This window comes from Lutra lutra, chromosome 8 (genome assembly GCF_902655055.1).
Source record: "Lutra lutra chromosome 8, mLutLut1.2, whole genome shotgun sequence".
Taxonomy (NCBI): domain Eukaryota; kingdom Metazoa; phylum Chordata; class Mammalia; order Carnivora; family Mustelidae; genus Lutra; species Lutra lutra.
This window is the reverse complement of record NC_062285.1, coordinates 22,626,531-22,641,221: the sequence shown is the minus strand read 5'-3', so window position 1 is coordinate 22,641,221 and position 14,691 is coordinate 22,626,531. Positions and strand designations below refer to the sequence as shown.

Here is a 14,691-nt window from a genome sequence, read left to right as displayed (position 1 = left end):
TGCCTTCGGCTCAGGTCATGATCCCAGCGTCCTGGGATAGAGCCCCGAGTCGGGCTCTCTGCTCAGCGGGGAGCCTGCTTCTCCCCTCTCTCTCTCTGCCTGCCTTTCTGCCTACTTGTGATCTCTGTCTGTCAAATAAATAAATAAAATCTTTAAAAAAATAAAAAAATAATAAAAGTTTGAATGTATGTGTCTATCATTTTTAAATCACAGGCTTTGAAATAATTTTAGATGTATATGTAACATAAAAACAAAATTAAATATTGAAAAGTTCCTGCAGCACCTCTGAATCCCTGGGTCCTCGGGAAAACAATGTGCAAATCATACACTGACTAGTCTGTCAGAAAACATGGGGCAGAGCAGTTCAGTCAGACAGCACATCATCCTCAAGGCAGAGAGCCTGTCAGCACAGGGCTATTGTGATCAGCAACTTACTGATGTCTTAACAGAATATGGATGGATTAAAGCTACATTTCTAAAACTAAAGTAAAGATAAAACAACAATCTTTTACATCAGGAACATCGTTTGTCTAGAATCTGGAGGGAGTAAACAGAGTTACTGCCTCCAATACAGGTTGGCATAAAAAATTACAATTTTAAAGGATTCTGCAAAATAGTGATTTTTTTTTAAATTCAAATGATAGGGCAGGTATACAAGAAATAATTACTCAAACCATTCACAACTTTATTTAACCTGGCATTCAAAGGCATTAAATGTGTTGAAATTCAAGAAAGTAGTTATAGAGATATACAAATTATCTTTAATAAGTTGATATTTGAAACCTAATGGAAATCTATTCTTTTTCTATATCGTGGCCATACAAGTCATAAAAACCCCTTTGCTTTCAGAGGACATGAGGTCAACTCAGTGTGGTAGCACTGTTTATCACATGTTGATGAGCAGTTTTACTGGTCTTGTTACTAGCTTTATTACTTCTTTTTGCACAAAGTCTCCTGGCTGTGCTTATATTTAATTGTCATAAACACTTTAGGAAAAACTTGGTAGGTTAGAAAACAACATTTGACAATTTTAATAAATTTTAGTTTATCTAAAGGGAACTAAAATTTGTACAATATTCAGTCATACTTCCAATTTTTCAAATATCTTTTATTCCCACGTGGGTCATGCAGATTTTTTTGTTACGTATTTGTCAGTGCTTGTAAGTTTCCTATCTGTGCGAGAAATAGTAACTTTATTATATTTTCTAACATGTCTTTGTTTGTATATATAGGAAGCTACTGGCTATCGTATTTTTGTAAACAACCCCCTTCTCAAATGCACTAATTGTTCCTCATACTCTTTTTAAGGATAGTATTTTTTTTGTTTTCCAGGCCTATACAATTATTCTTTAGAATCCTCCTTAATATTTATATGCTATTTCTCCCACATGAGTACATTACCTAACAATCCACAACAACATTAAATAACAGTCCCAGAGGTAGACATCCTTGTTTTGTTCATTATTTTGGTGAGAATGCTTTTAAAGTTTACCATGTAGCATGCTACTGGATTTGGAGATACATGTGCATGTTTGTGTTTAAACAGAAATATAAACACACATACACACAAAGCTAGTAAATGACATAAACATCTGCAACAGAATGCATTTGTCCTAATTTTATTGAGAGATTAAAACCAACTGGAAAAGTGCATTTTGTCAAATATTTTCTAATAAGAAGTTTTGCTCTTTCCAATTATTAACATGTTGAATAATAGTAATAGAATTCCTATGTACTAAATTACTATTATACTTTCCAAAACAAAATCTATTTTAATTATGCTACATTATTCTTTTGATGTACTTCTGATTATTTGATCATATTTTACTTAGAATTACTGAGTTTATATTCATAAGATAATGATTTTCTATTTTGTGGCTCACAGTATATATCCAATAAAACCTGAGTAGATATTTCCTACCATTTCCTGCTCTATGAACTCTGATGTTATCTTGTGCATAAATACGACAATCAGATCTTTCTTGAGGACTGTGTTAATCATCACTATAAAGTAACTTTCTATGACTCTTAAATGCTCTTGCTTTGAAACCCATTCTAACAAATACCTATTTTGAAACTGTTATCCTTTGTGACCTTTTGCCTGGTATTTGTCGGTGTTCTTAGCCACAATATGTTGTTCATTCAACAACGTTCATAAAGTAATCCACCAACATTTCAGAGCATCTACTATATATGCCAGGCACTGTGCTGAGTCTGTGACAACAATGAACCACCAGAAAAAGTTTCTGCTCAAGTGTAGTTTATATAGTAGTGACTAGTAATTCCTCATTTTCTACCTAGATGAATTACAGACTTAAGTTCAATTTTACTAGTTATTTTATACCCAAGGAGTCCTGCTCCTGGTTATAACGCTCTCTGTGATTTCTCGGGCCTGACTGTGGGCAGTTACAAAGGCTTCTCCCCGCAGGCCTTGAGGGGAGCTACCCTTCACACTCCAGAGTTGGAACACGGTCCACACATTGAGTTTCTGAGGGCCGCTGCGGTCAAGGATTCAGGCGCCCTAGCCAGCACATTCTTCATATATTTGCATGTCTAGTTCTCTTTATCTGAGGCCTTGGGCAGAGGTCCGCTGCACACAGCTCTCCCAAGCCCTCCTTATGGGAGAAGGCGGTGGAACTCTGGAAGACACTTCTCCCCATTCTGGCTGATACTCAGCACTTTCCCTTCCTAGCCCTCCTCCTTTACAACTCCCCTCAAGGCCAGGACTGCCCCAGATGGTAAGCTGATCCCCACATCTGTACTGACATACCGGCTCTCCCCCAGTGCACTGTGGCTTGGGGAAATGGAGCAGGGGGCCCAGGCGTTTTCTCTTACTTTACAGATGTGCTTATATCACCACAGTAAGTAATAAAGGCTTTCTCTCTCATTTTTGTCTTGCGTGCCTTAATTAGCTACTCTTTCTCAGCTCAGACAAGCTTCTAACAGTAACATCGAATAATGTCCTAAAATTCCATAGCTTCATTTATCTTTCAAACAGACATATTTTTTGAGTCTCACTTTCTTCTCCTATGTCAATCATATTACTATATCTACACTGCAAAAATTCACAACATTTTTAGCCAGATTCTAAACATAATTTCTTTCCTAACATGGCAGCTTTATTCCTGGGTTCTCAACTTGGATTCATTTCTTGCTTAGATTAAGTGAATGAGTCACTTTTTCAATACAGGCCCACGAATACTACAGTTCATGAATCGTTGTAGATTTTATTTTAGGAATCTCTTCCCTCTGTTTCTGTTAACATTTTTATTCCATTTATTTTATTGTCTTCCCCAGAGGTACTAATTATTTTTATTATAGATCATTTTTGTCTCCAGTAGTTATCATTTATTTTGCAACATTAGCTCTGTACTTCTTTTCTATTTTATTTTGCTTTCTTTTTCTCAAGCTCTGTCCTTCATGATTGTTTGCAGAACAGTTCATTTTACATTTTGCTGCTCTGACATGACTTTCATTTCTATAATGGTTTTGTTTTTCTCCACTTTTTTTTTTCCCTGACTACTGACACTTTTCCAGTCCAATTACGGTCTTACCATTGCTTGTGAGCTGTTGTATGTATTTATTCGAGCTCTTGTTTTGAAGATACCATGTTTGATTTAATGCCTAGTTCATGGAGGCATGTATGTGTGAAATTTTCTTCTGCTTCTTAACATAATTTTCTGTTATATATTCTGCTTTTTGTTTACATTTCATACATTATCTTAAAAGTACAATATTAGTATAGCCTCAAACTGGTTCCTTTCTCATTATTATTCATTTTTTAATGGAGGCCACCTGAATCGAGGAGTTTGCTGGAAGATGAGGTGAAATAGGTACTTTGTGGCCACTCTGTTTCTGGGAAGGACCTGCACTAGCCTTTATCGTAAGAGCACGCCTCTGTCCCTAACCCATGGTCTTACATTCAGGGCAAGCAGGTAGTCTGTCAAGGTTTGAGAGCACGTTCAGCACAGTGATTTGGGTTTTTCAAATCTCTCTTCTCTTGACTTGGAACAAACTGCATTTGGTCTTCTCCCTTGCCATTCTCTCCTTCTGGATTCTGCACAAGATACGTGGAGGCTTGCCTGTGATTTTGCCATCCTCATTCAGTTGTCTCATTTCCACTGCATTAGACACTATTCTTCATAGTTTTCTTTCTTATTTTGGCTTATTCTCAATCCTATTTTTATTATTGATGGCTTTCCATCCCCCTTTCCCTTCTTTTCTTATTTCTATTAGGAAAAGGGATAGAGTTTTAGATTAGAATTATCTTTTTATGCCACATTCAATCAGAAATCCCAAAGAAAACTGTTTACAAGCATATTGTAAACCCTAGAGTAGCCACTAAGAAAATAAAATAGATATAAATAATAAGGTATACCTAATAAGCCATTAGTAGAGAATAATAAAATATTAATATATCAAAAGGCAGAAAAAGAGGGATAAACAAAAAACAGATTGGCAAAGTAGAAAACAAATAGCAAGGTAGTAGAATTAAATATAAAAATATTAATAACAAGATTAAATGTAAATGGTACAAACACTCCAATTAAAAGGTAGACACTGTCAGTCTGAATAAAAAAGCAAGACCCAACTATACATGTCCACTGTAAATTTAACTTAAATATAAAGATACAAAGAGGATAAACTTTAAAGGATGAAAAAACATAAACATGTAAATATTAATCATAAGAAAGCAGACTAGCTATACTAATATCAGGAAAAGCAGACTTCAGAACAAGAAATACTTCTTGGGGTTAAAAAGGGACATTTCGAGAAGCATTATCAGCAATAGCCAAACTATGGAAAGAGCCCAAGTGCCCATCAACTGATGAATGCATAAGAAGATCACACACAAACACACAAACATACACACACAATGGAATATTACTCAGCCAAGAAGAATGTAGTTTGCAATGATGTGGACGGAGCTAGAGTGTATTATACTAAGTGAAATAAGTCAATCAAAGAAAGATAAATAACATATGATTTCCCTCATATGTAGAATTTAAGGAAACAGATGAACATATGGGAGGGAGGAAAAAGAGAGAGAGGACAACAAACCATAAAAGGCTCTTAATGACAGAGAACAAACCAAGGATTGATGAAGGGAGGTGAGCAAGAAATGGGCTAGATGGGTGAAGGGTATTAAGGAGGGCACTTGTTATGATGAGCAATGGGTGTTGTGATGAACCACTGAATTCTACTCCTGACACCAATATTGCAATGTATATTAACTAATTAGAATTTAAATAAAGTCTGGAAAAAAAGGGGACATTTCATAATGATAAAGGGGTCATTCAATTAAAAAAATTATAAAGTGTAAACAATAAGAGCTTCAAGATAAAATGAAGCAAAAACTGACAGTTCTGAAGGAAAAGGCACATTCACAGCTGTGGTGGGAAATTACAGCACCCTTCTCTCAGCAACTGATAGAAAAAATCAGTAAGGTTACAGAAAAATTGAACATTATCAACCAACTTGATCTGACATTTACAGAGCATTCTATCCCACAAAAAAAAAAAAAAAAGAATATATTCTTTTCAATACCATATAGAACATTCACTAGATAAATTGAATTCTGGGCCATAACACAAGTCTCAACAATTTAAAATAACTGAAATTATACAAAGTATGACCAAAATAAAACAGAAATAAGAAATCAATAACAGAAATAACAGAAAGATACCTGAAAATATTATGACTATTTGGAAATTTAAATCCATACTTATAAATAACACATGGGCTAAAGAAGAAATCAGAAGGGAAATTGGAAAATATTTTGAACTATAGAAAATCAATAAAACATACGAAAATTTGTGGAATGTATCCAAAATTTAGGAAAATTTATAGCATTAAATATTTATATAAAAAAGGAAAACAAGCAAGTCAGTCATCTAAAGTCCCACTGTAAGAAGTATTTAAAAAATAAATTAAATGCAAAGTAAGTAGAAAGAAATAATAAAGATGAGCAGAAATTAGTGAAATAGTAAACAAAAGGACAATAGATAGTATCAATTGCATCCAAAGTTATTTACTTGAAAAGGCCAATAAAATTGGTAAGCTTCCACCTTCACTGGCATTTTATAAATTACTAACATCAGGAATGACCTATAGTATGCCACCAAAGAGTTCACATATAGAAAAAGGGTATAAGGAAATATGAAAAAATCCAGTGAGTGCACATGACAAATCAGATAAAATGGATAATTTCTTCAAAGATCACAAATTTCTAAAACTAAATAAAAATATAAATAGGAAGCCTCACTAGCCTTATAGCAATTAAATAATTAAATTCATAGTTAAAACCTTCTCATAAAGAAAACTTCAGGCCAGATGACTTCATTAACTAAATTCTATCAAACATTCATAAAGGAACTAATACTTGTTTTTCAAACTCTTCCAAAAAATACAAGTCTAAAATAACCCTAATACTGAAACCATACTGAAACATTGAGTAGCAATAACAAATCACCTATGAAGCTAAATGTAAAATACTTAACAAAATATTAGCAAACTGAAACCAGCATTACCTAAAATAGGTGACAGATAATGACCAAGTAGGATTTATCCCAGAAATGTGATACTGAGTTAACATTCAAAAAAAGAAATTAATACAATCACCATATTAAGAGAACAAAGGGGCAAATGATACAATCATGTCAAAAGATGTGATACAGACAGCATCTGACAGAATTCAAAACCCATTCATTATAAAAATTCTCAGAAAATGTAATAAAAGGACACTTCTTCAACTTGGTAAAATACATCTATAAAAAATCTACAACTAACATCATCCCAAATGGTAAATGACCGAATGCTCTGCCTCTAGGTTCTGAAAGAAGGCAAGGATATCCAATATAATCCTATTTAATCAACACTGTACAGAAGGTCCTAGACAATGCAATAAGACAAGAAAAAAAGTCACACTGATTGGAAGGGAAAAGTAAAACTCTTATTCTCAGACAATATGATTGTGTATGTAGAAAAAAATCCCCCAAAAAGCAAAGCTATCAGAACAAGTCAATATAACAAAGCCACAAGATACAAGGTCAAGGTTGATAAACAAAAATAAGTGTATTCCTATATGTTAGCAATAGGAAACAGTTGTAAAATAGTGGTATTTAAAAAATACCATTTACAATAGCATCAAAACCCACAAATATTTAGGGATAAATTAATTAACATAGTGCAAGATTTGTATAACAAATATTATCAAATAGTGCTCTTATAAATTAAAGAATACCTAAATAATTGAAGAGAAATACTATGTTCATGGCCTGGAAGACTCCACTTTATTAAGATACCAATTCTTCTAAAACCAATCAGTGCAATTCCAATAAAAATAGATACATTTTTTAAGAAATTGGCAAGGTTATTCTGAAATTTACATTGAAATGTAAATGACAAGGCAGCCAAAATAATCTTGAAAGAAAAAACAACAGCAATTTGAGAATTTATGCTACCTGAATTCAATACATATTATAAAGCTATAATAATTAAAATAATGTGCTACTGGTATAAGGAAAAACATATACAACTACTGAAGAGAGGGTCCAGAAACAGACACACATTTATGACCTAATTTTTTTTTATAAAGGTGTCAAGAAAATTGATGAAAGTATAGTCATTTCAGAAAATAGTAAAAGAAAAAGAAAGAAAGAAAATGGTGCCAGGATAATGTTATATGCACTTGGAAAAAAAAATGACTTACTTCAAAATACACACAAAAAAATAATTTTAAATGGGTCATAAACCTAAATGGAAAAGCTAAAACTATAAAATTTCTGGAAGAAATGAGGGGAAGATGGGGAAAACAAAAAAATTTTAGAACACTCAGAAATGTGATCAAAAAACAAAGAAAGATAAATAACCTCTGCATTTTGAGGAAATGAAAAGTGAAGGAAATGAAAAGACAAATTACTAAACTGGAGAAAATCTGTTATACAGATTTCTGACAGACAACCTGAATCCAGAACACTTAACTCTTACAATGAAATAATGATATTACAAACACACCAAATAATAAAAATTGGGCCAGAGATTTCATTACAGAAGAAAACACAGAAATAGCCAATAAGCACAAGAAAAGATATACAACGTTATTAGCCATTGGGGAAATGCAAATTAAAAACTATCATACACAAAAGAATCCCAATAGCACAATAGGCTCACTAGAATGGCTAACTTTTTTTTTAATATTTTATTTATTTATTTGACAGAGAGAGATCACAAGTAGTCAGAGAGGCAGGCGGCGGGTGGGGAAGCAGGCTCCCTGCTGAGCAGAGAGCCTGATGCGGGGCTTGATTCCAGGACCCTGAGATCATGACCTGAGCTGAAGGCAGAGGCTTAACCCACTGAGCCACCCAGGTGCCCTAGAATGGCTAACATTTTAAAAATTAACAATATCAAGTGCTTGTAAGGATGTGAAACAACTGAAACACTTAAAACATTGATTATGGGAATGTGAAATGGTACAAACATGCTGGTAAACAGCATTTTCTCATAAAATTAAAGAAACCTACTATAGGACCCAGCAATTCCAATTCTAGGTATTCATCTCCAAGAAATGAAAACAAAGGTCCATACAAAAACCTGTACATGAATGTTCACAGCAACATTTTTATATAGCCAAAAACTGGAAATAACCTAAATGTCAAACATCATATGAATGGATATATACACTATAGTACATAATATTCCACTGTATAGAATATTACTCAGCAATAATAACAAAAAAAACAGACTACTTACTGATGTGCAAAACAACATTTGTGAATTTAAAAAAAAAACATGCTAAATAAAAAAGTTACACCCAGAAAAATTACACTCGTGATTTTATTTGTGATATACTGGAAATGGAAAATTTAATCTGTAATGACAGAAAGCAGTCATTGCCTGGGGTTGGGACACTGAGAAACACTATAGGGAATGAATGTTCTAAGTCTTGATTGTGGTGGTTACACCCTTGAATATATTAGTCAAAACTCAACTACACACAAATGAGTGCAGTTTACTGTATATAAATTATAGCTTCATGAGAAGTCTGTTATAAAATTTTTCACAAGAAAATGGGAGAAAAACACAACTTCAAATTATTTTTAAAATAATGTACATCAGTGTTAAATACTTCTACAGAGTTGATCAATGTACTTTGAACCATTAATTTTGACAGGCTTGCTAAAGTAAGTAGCATTCAGGGGCACCTGGGTGGCTCAGTGGGTTAAACCTCTGCCTTCGGCTCAGGTCATGAACCCAGGGTCCTGGGATTGAGCCCCGAATCGGGCTCTCTGCTCAGTGGGGAGCCTGCTTCCTCCTCTCCCTCTGCCTGCCTCTCTGCCTACTTGTGATCTCTATCTGTCAAATAAATAAATAAATAATCTTTAAAAAAAAAAAAGATATTAAAATAAGTAGCATTCAATAAGTAATAGCCAGTGACTGCCTCTCTTGTTTTTATTCCTGTTATGTATATATATTGCATGACTATTGCTTGAAAGTAAAGAATTCAACAAAGTTTAATATCATTAAGGAACCATGCATTTAGAAGTCAGGCGTATTCTTATATTTCAATCCTTTTTCTCAGAGACCAAAATACTAACCTCTCTCATTCTCACTCTCTCAAACTGAAAATTAAAAATAAATAAGGGCAAAAAAAAAGCATGCCATCTTCTCACAGAATATAAAATGTTGATTCCCTTCTCCTAAACTTTTTCATTTATATATATGACTTACCCTCCAATGAAGACACCAGAAACCAGTATCTTACAGTGTTTTTCAATCACATTTTCCTTGCCATATATTTATTAAAACAATAAGCAACAGTACTTACTTCGATTGTCTTGGCCAGTAACTGTGTGTGAGGAAAATTGTACTTGTATACTTCGTTAGCAACAGTGTTTACATCAATGGCAGCCACCACTTGTGCAGGTATACAGCTTTCTGCAATGATAAATGGAATATCTTAAGATGTAACATCCTTAATACCAACTTGGTCATTTTACAGAGAAGTCAAAATCCAGAATTTTGGAGTACACGTCCTCACTTCCTCAATGGTCTAGCTAGATCTCAGATTTCTAATGGACAACCAGGCCGGGGAGTTAGGTATGAAGTGGAATATTTGCAACTTCTGGTTCATCTCTCCAAATAGATTTCTAAAGCTATAAATAAGATCTAAATGTTTTAGTCATTACCTCTTACATTTGCCTTCCTCACTCCATTAAGATATACACTTAATGAGTTAAATAGAAAGTTTTCCTAAGTTATAACAAACCAAAAATAGAAAAGGGAAGTATATTTTTAAAAACCGTTATCAGTTGGAACTCTATATAAATAAATTACCTACTGTTTGCACCTCACCTTTTAACATTAATATAAAGCTGCTTCCCAATATCACTAAAAATGCTTTTATGTAAGTTTTGGAAGTTTTTTAAACAACAGTTTTATTGGGATAACAACAGTTTTATGGGATTCACATACCATAAAATTCAACTGTTTAAGATTTAGGTAAGTTTTAACTACAATGAGCAATTAATTGGTGTCCAAAATAAAAAATACATAGACTAAAAATTTAAAACCTAACAGATCAGGACAGAATGTGAAAAGAGTAATGGAAACAATTTCAAGAGATGCCTTCACTGCCCTTCCCTCTCGCTGTTAAAAAAAGTAATTTCAGGGTGCTTGGGTGGCTCTGTGGGTTAAGCCTCCAACTATTGATTTCTTCTTAGTTCATGATCTGGGTTAAGAGATCGAGCCTCATGTTGAGCTCTGCACTGGGCATGGAGTCTGCTTAAGATTCTCTTTCCTCCTCTCTCTCTCTCCCGCTCCCCCACTCTTTCTCTCTTAAAAAAATAATAATTTTCAAAGTGATGTCGAAGAGTTTTACGGCAGTCAAAACATGAATTATATAACATGTATAGCTGTATTACATTCTGCAATTACCACCCCCCTTCTTACCCAAACACATACAAAAGAAATGCTGTTATTTCCCTGTCCCAAATCAGGAGAAGATATGACGTTTTAAAAATAAAAGTATTTGAGACTTCTTAGGAAAACCACCAGAAAAAAAATTACAAAATTGCACAGTACCTCAAAATAGCTATTTCTTTAATAACCATTTGCTGTTAAGAGTTAGCATAGGTAGACCAGATATCAAAAAATGACCAAAGACTTTAGATGTGAGGAGCTAGGGCTCTGGTAGCAGGCACCAAAAATCAAACTCAGTTCTCAAAAAATGGGTAAATAGGAAGATTCACAGACACTCAGAAAATAATCACAACCATATACTGAGGCCTAAAAGAGATGATGTCCAAGACAAAACAAGGGCATAAATATCTCTAAGTATTTGCTGAATGTCTACTAGCCTCAAGACACTCAGCTAGGACCAGTTAGTTATCTCCTAGTACTCTGCTGCCTTGTATGTAGGTCACTGGAAACTCTGAGGTCCAGTTGGTAATACCATAGGGTAGCCGCCTCCAACTGAGTTTAGAAATCAATAACTAGTTATTTGCCTTAGTATAAAGTTATAAATAATATCTTTGTCAAAGGCATCACAGAAATCTTGAAACATAAATCAAGAAGGCTTTTAAACAAATTAAAAATCAGTGTATAAGGATTATTTTGTAAAATCACAAACCTGTTATATTTCAGATCAAGAATTAAGTGACTTCTAAGCATTGTAAGAGAATTCAGAATTACATAAACTTCACTGAATTATTTTATTGTTCTGTTAAATATGATTATCTTGTTATTAACATGATGAAGCCTGCTTGCATTTCCACGATATACTCTGCAATCGGGGATTGCCTGGAGTTGGTTAATACAACTTTTCTCTTTTTTCAGGCTGACTGACAGTACACAGCGATATGCTGAATCTATACCACAATCAATAATTAACTTTATGTTCTTGTATTGTGTGCCTAAAAGACATAAAACCTTACAAAAAGCAACTGCCAAATGAATGTTTCATGTGGCTATCCAAGAGCTGATGAACCAAAAATTTTTTCTTGGAAAACAACAGATTTTAAAAAGTCAGTAAGTAAAAACCCTGTTGTTTATGCATTATTTTAGATTATTATAAAATCAGGATCCAAGGAATGCCCTAAAAAGTTATTTCCACAATGAGAAATGAATGTACTAAGATATTACTCACAATGATTCAACTTGCCTTTTTAAAGCAGAATCGTTCTGGTATTTGGATGTGCTTCTAAGGAAAAAGTTATATTTATAAATAACCATTTTAAAAAGCAAACTTGGTTGTATGTAAGTGACAAATCACCGAATTCTATTCCAGAAACCAATATTGCTCTATATGTTAACTGACTAAAATTTAAATTAAATGAATAAATAAATAGCAAAACTGTCAATTCTATTGAAACCTGAAAATTGAGATCCAAAGAGAAGTTGTCTTGCCATTTTCTACTGTGTACTTCAGATCTATAGTCTCCAATAATCTTTGTCAAACCACGTACACGTATTTTTTAAATGTTTGACTAAAAATATCAAAGTGAATATAACTCAGTAGAACTTTACATAAGTGAGCTCTATTACTTAAATCACGCAGCAGATGTAATTCTTACAGGGAAGAGAGAATTGGGAAAAGGGAACCCATCCGGATATTTTAGTCATGTGGAGGGTAGGAGTGTGTTTTCAGCACTGTGATCTACTGTTCTACCTGGATATTATTCATGATATTTCAGTTATTACTCTGATGGCATATTTATCAACAGGAAGCATGGGTATAAGAGGTAAGACATTCTAGTTAAAGAAATGCATATAGATGATGTTAAAAGATTGTCAGATTGGATCTATAAGAAAAGGACAAAGGGTATCATGCTCCTCTTCACGTGAGGACTGAATTTAAAAAGGCAGGTTTAGTTATATCAAGAGAGACCTTCTAGGGAGATGTAAGAAATGTCACTGACAATACATGCGTAATTCCTGCTCTCGTGTATGTCTCTCACTGAAGTAGGCAGGAATCGGACACACGCACACTATATTTGAGTCGCAATAATTTGCTTCTTTTTCTGATCACTCTTTCTGGAAAAGTTGTAGGGAAGAACCTCTGGTTGGTAGTAGTGATGAAAGGGTGCAAGTTTATACTCTACCTGCCTTTCCTAACCAAATAAATCAGAAAGTTTAAGTATGCATAGTTATTAAGGTGGGGGAAAATTCAATTTTTAAAAATGTGAATAAAAAATTAACCAACCCATTTTGAAATAAGGAAAGCAGCCTATTTTTTTCCTTTATTACTTATTTTCTGATTGTGTCTCGGATAGGTGAGTAAATACTTGAATGAGCTCATTATGATCACACCTGAGACACTTAATCAGGTATGTTAACACTGACATCTAGTTGTGAAATGGAAGATCAGTGGAACATATCCCATGTCTGTTTCCTTTCATTCAAAGTGACAGCATTAAGAATAAAAGTACTAAGCAAAAACATCTGAAAGGATTCTGATTTTAAAATGATTGCTAAATGTTTTATCCCTATTGGCAAAGCGTATTTCTTATTTCTTTTTAAAGATTCTTGCTTTTCAAAACTTGCAAATAAATTATTTCTCTGAATTGAATAAAATTTAAAATAAGTTTCAAATTTTTTTACAAAATTCATTCAATTTCTTTGAAAATCTCTTTAGAAGTTTAGCTAACAGTACAACAACAAAAAACTTACTTTGGGTCAAGACATACACTAGATCATTGTTACTAAGATCTAACTAAATACAAGAGCCCATCAACCAGAGAGTGGACAAGGACTGCTTGAGATCTACATACAGACCAGAGCTGGGGAAGTGGCACAAGAGAAAAAGGTACCAAATTAATGTTTAAAAAGGAGCACAATGAATTTATAGGGAAAGGAAAATAAAGATGATACACCAGATAATACCATGCAATTTGGAGAAGAGGAGGACCCTGAGAAAGAACAAAGGTATAAGAAAGAAGAAGAACAGGATAGTTTGTGCTTTCTGGCCTTTTTACTATTGATTTGTTTCTACTGTTGGTTTCAACTATTAAAAAATAAATGTAATAGCTGGCACTCGAATCACCATGTTAGCCCATGAAGAGAAGGGCCACTTTACAGAACTGGTGAAGCAAAGAATTAGAAGGAGTTGAGGTCCTGAAGGATTCCAGAGTCACTGTAGCAGCCCTGGATTACTATATCTAGACTCTCTCTCTCTTTTTAAGATTATTTATTTATTTGAAAGAGAGAGAAGGAAGGAGAGACTCCCCACTGAGCACAGATTTCCTGACCATCTCACAACCCTGAGATCATGACCTGAACCAAAATCAAGAGTCAGAGCTTAACCGACTGAGCCACCCAGGTGCCCCTAGGCTTACTTTATGTGAGAAAAAAACCAAACTTCTACCTCATTTTAGTCACTATTATTTTGGATGTCTCTATTACTGACAGTTGAACCTAACACTAACAGATGCATGAACCTAAACCTAACATTTCCTCGATTGTTTAGATGGTGTGTGTGTGTGTGTGTGTGTGTGTGTGTGTGTGTGTGTGTCTATGTGTATGTATGTGGTGAGAAGAGAAGTTCAGGTTCAATTCCTGTTTAGACCGAATCAATATAATTCAAAAAAACATTTATTGAGTAATTGTGCCAAGCATTTTGCTAGACCCACAGGGATGGATATATGAAGTTTCTATTTATGGAGGTCAGGGGAGTTTTAAAATTAAAGCAACATT

General features: G+C 33.9%; 1 protein-coding gene and 1 long non-coding RNA gene across 4 annotated transcripts in view; one reads left to right on the top strand and one right to left on the bottom strand.

Annotated features, from left to right (window-relative positions):
* Positions 1-14,691, bottom strand: part of TRDMT1 (tRNA aspartic acid methyltransferase 1) — a 52,946-nt gene that overhangs the window by 20,009 nt on the left and 18,246 nt on the right. For both annotated transcript variants that reach the window (XM_047742232.1, XM_047742231.1), the window contains exon 2: positions 9,827-9,936. In XM_047742232.1, coding sequence (XP_047598188.1) covers positions 9,827-9,936 — 110 coding nt within the window. The remainder of the gene's footprint in view (positions 1-9,826; positions 9,937-14,691) is intronic.
* On the top strand, positions 2,505-14,224 carry LOC125107284 (uncharacterized). 2 transcript variants are annotated; one of them, XR_007129502.1, is made up of 3 exons: positions 2,505-2,861; positions 11,836-12,027; positions 14,181-14,224. It is a non-coding gene; the product is annotated as an uncharacterized LOC125107284 (long non-coding RNA). The 2 variants fall into 2 exon arrangements; XR_007129501.1 differs by lacking the exon at positions 14,181-14,224 and adding an exon at positions 13,725-14,082.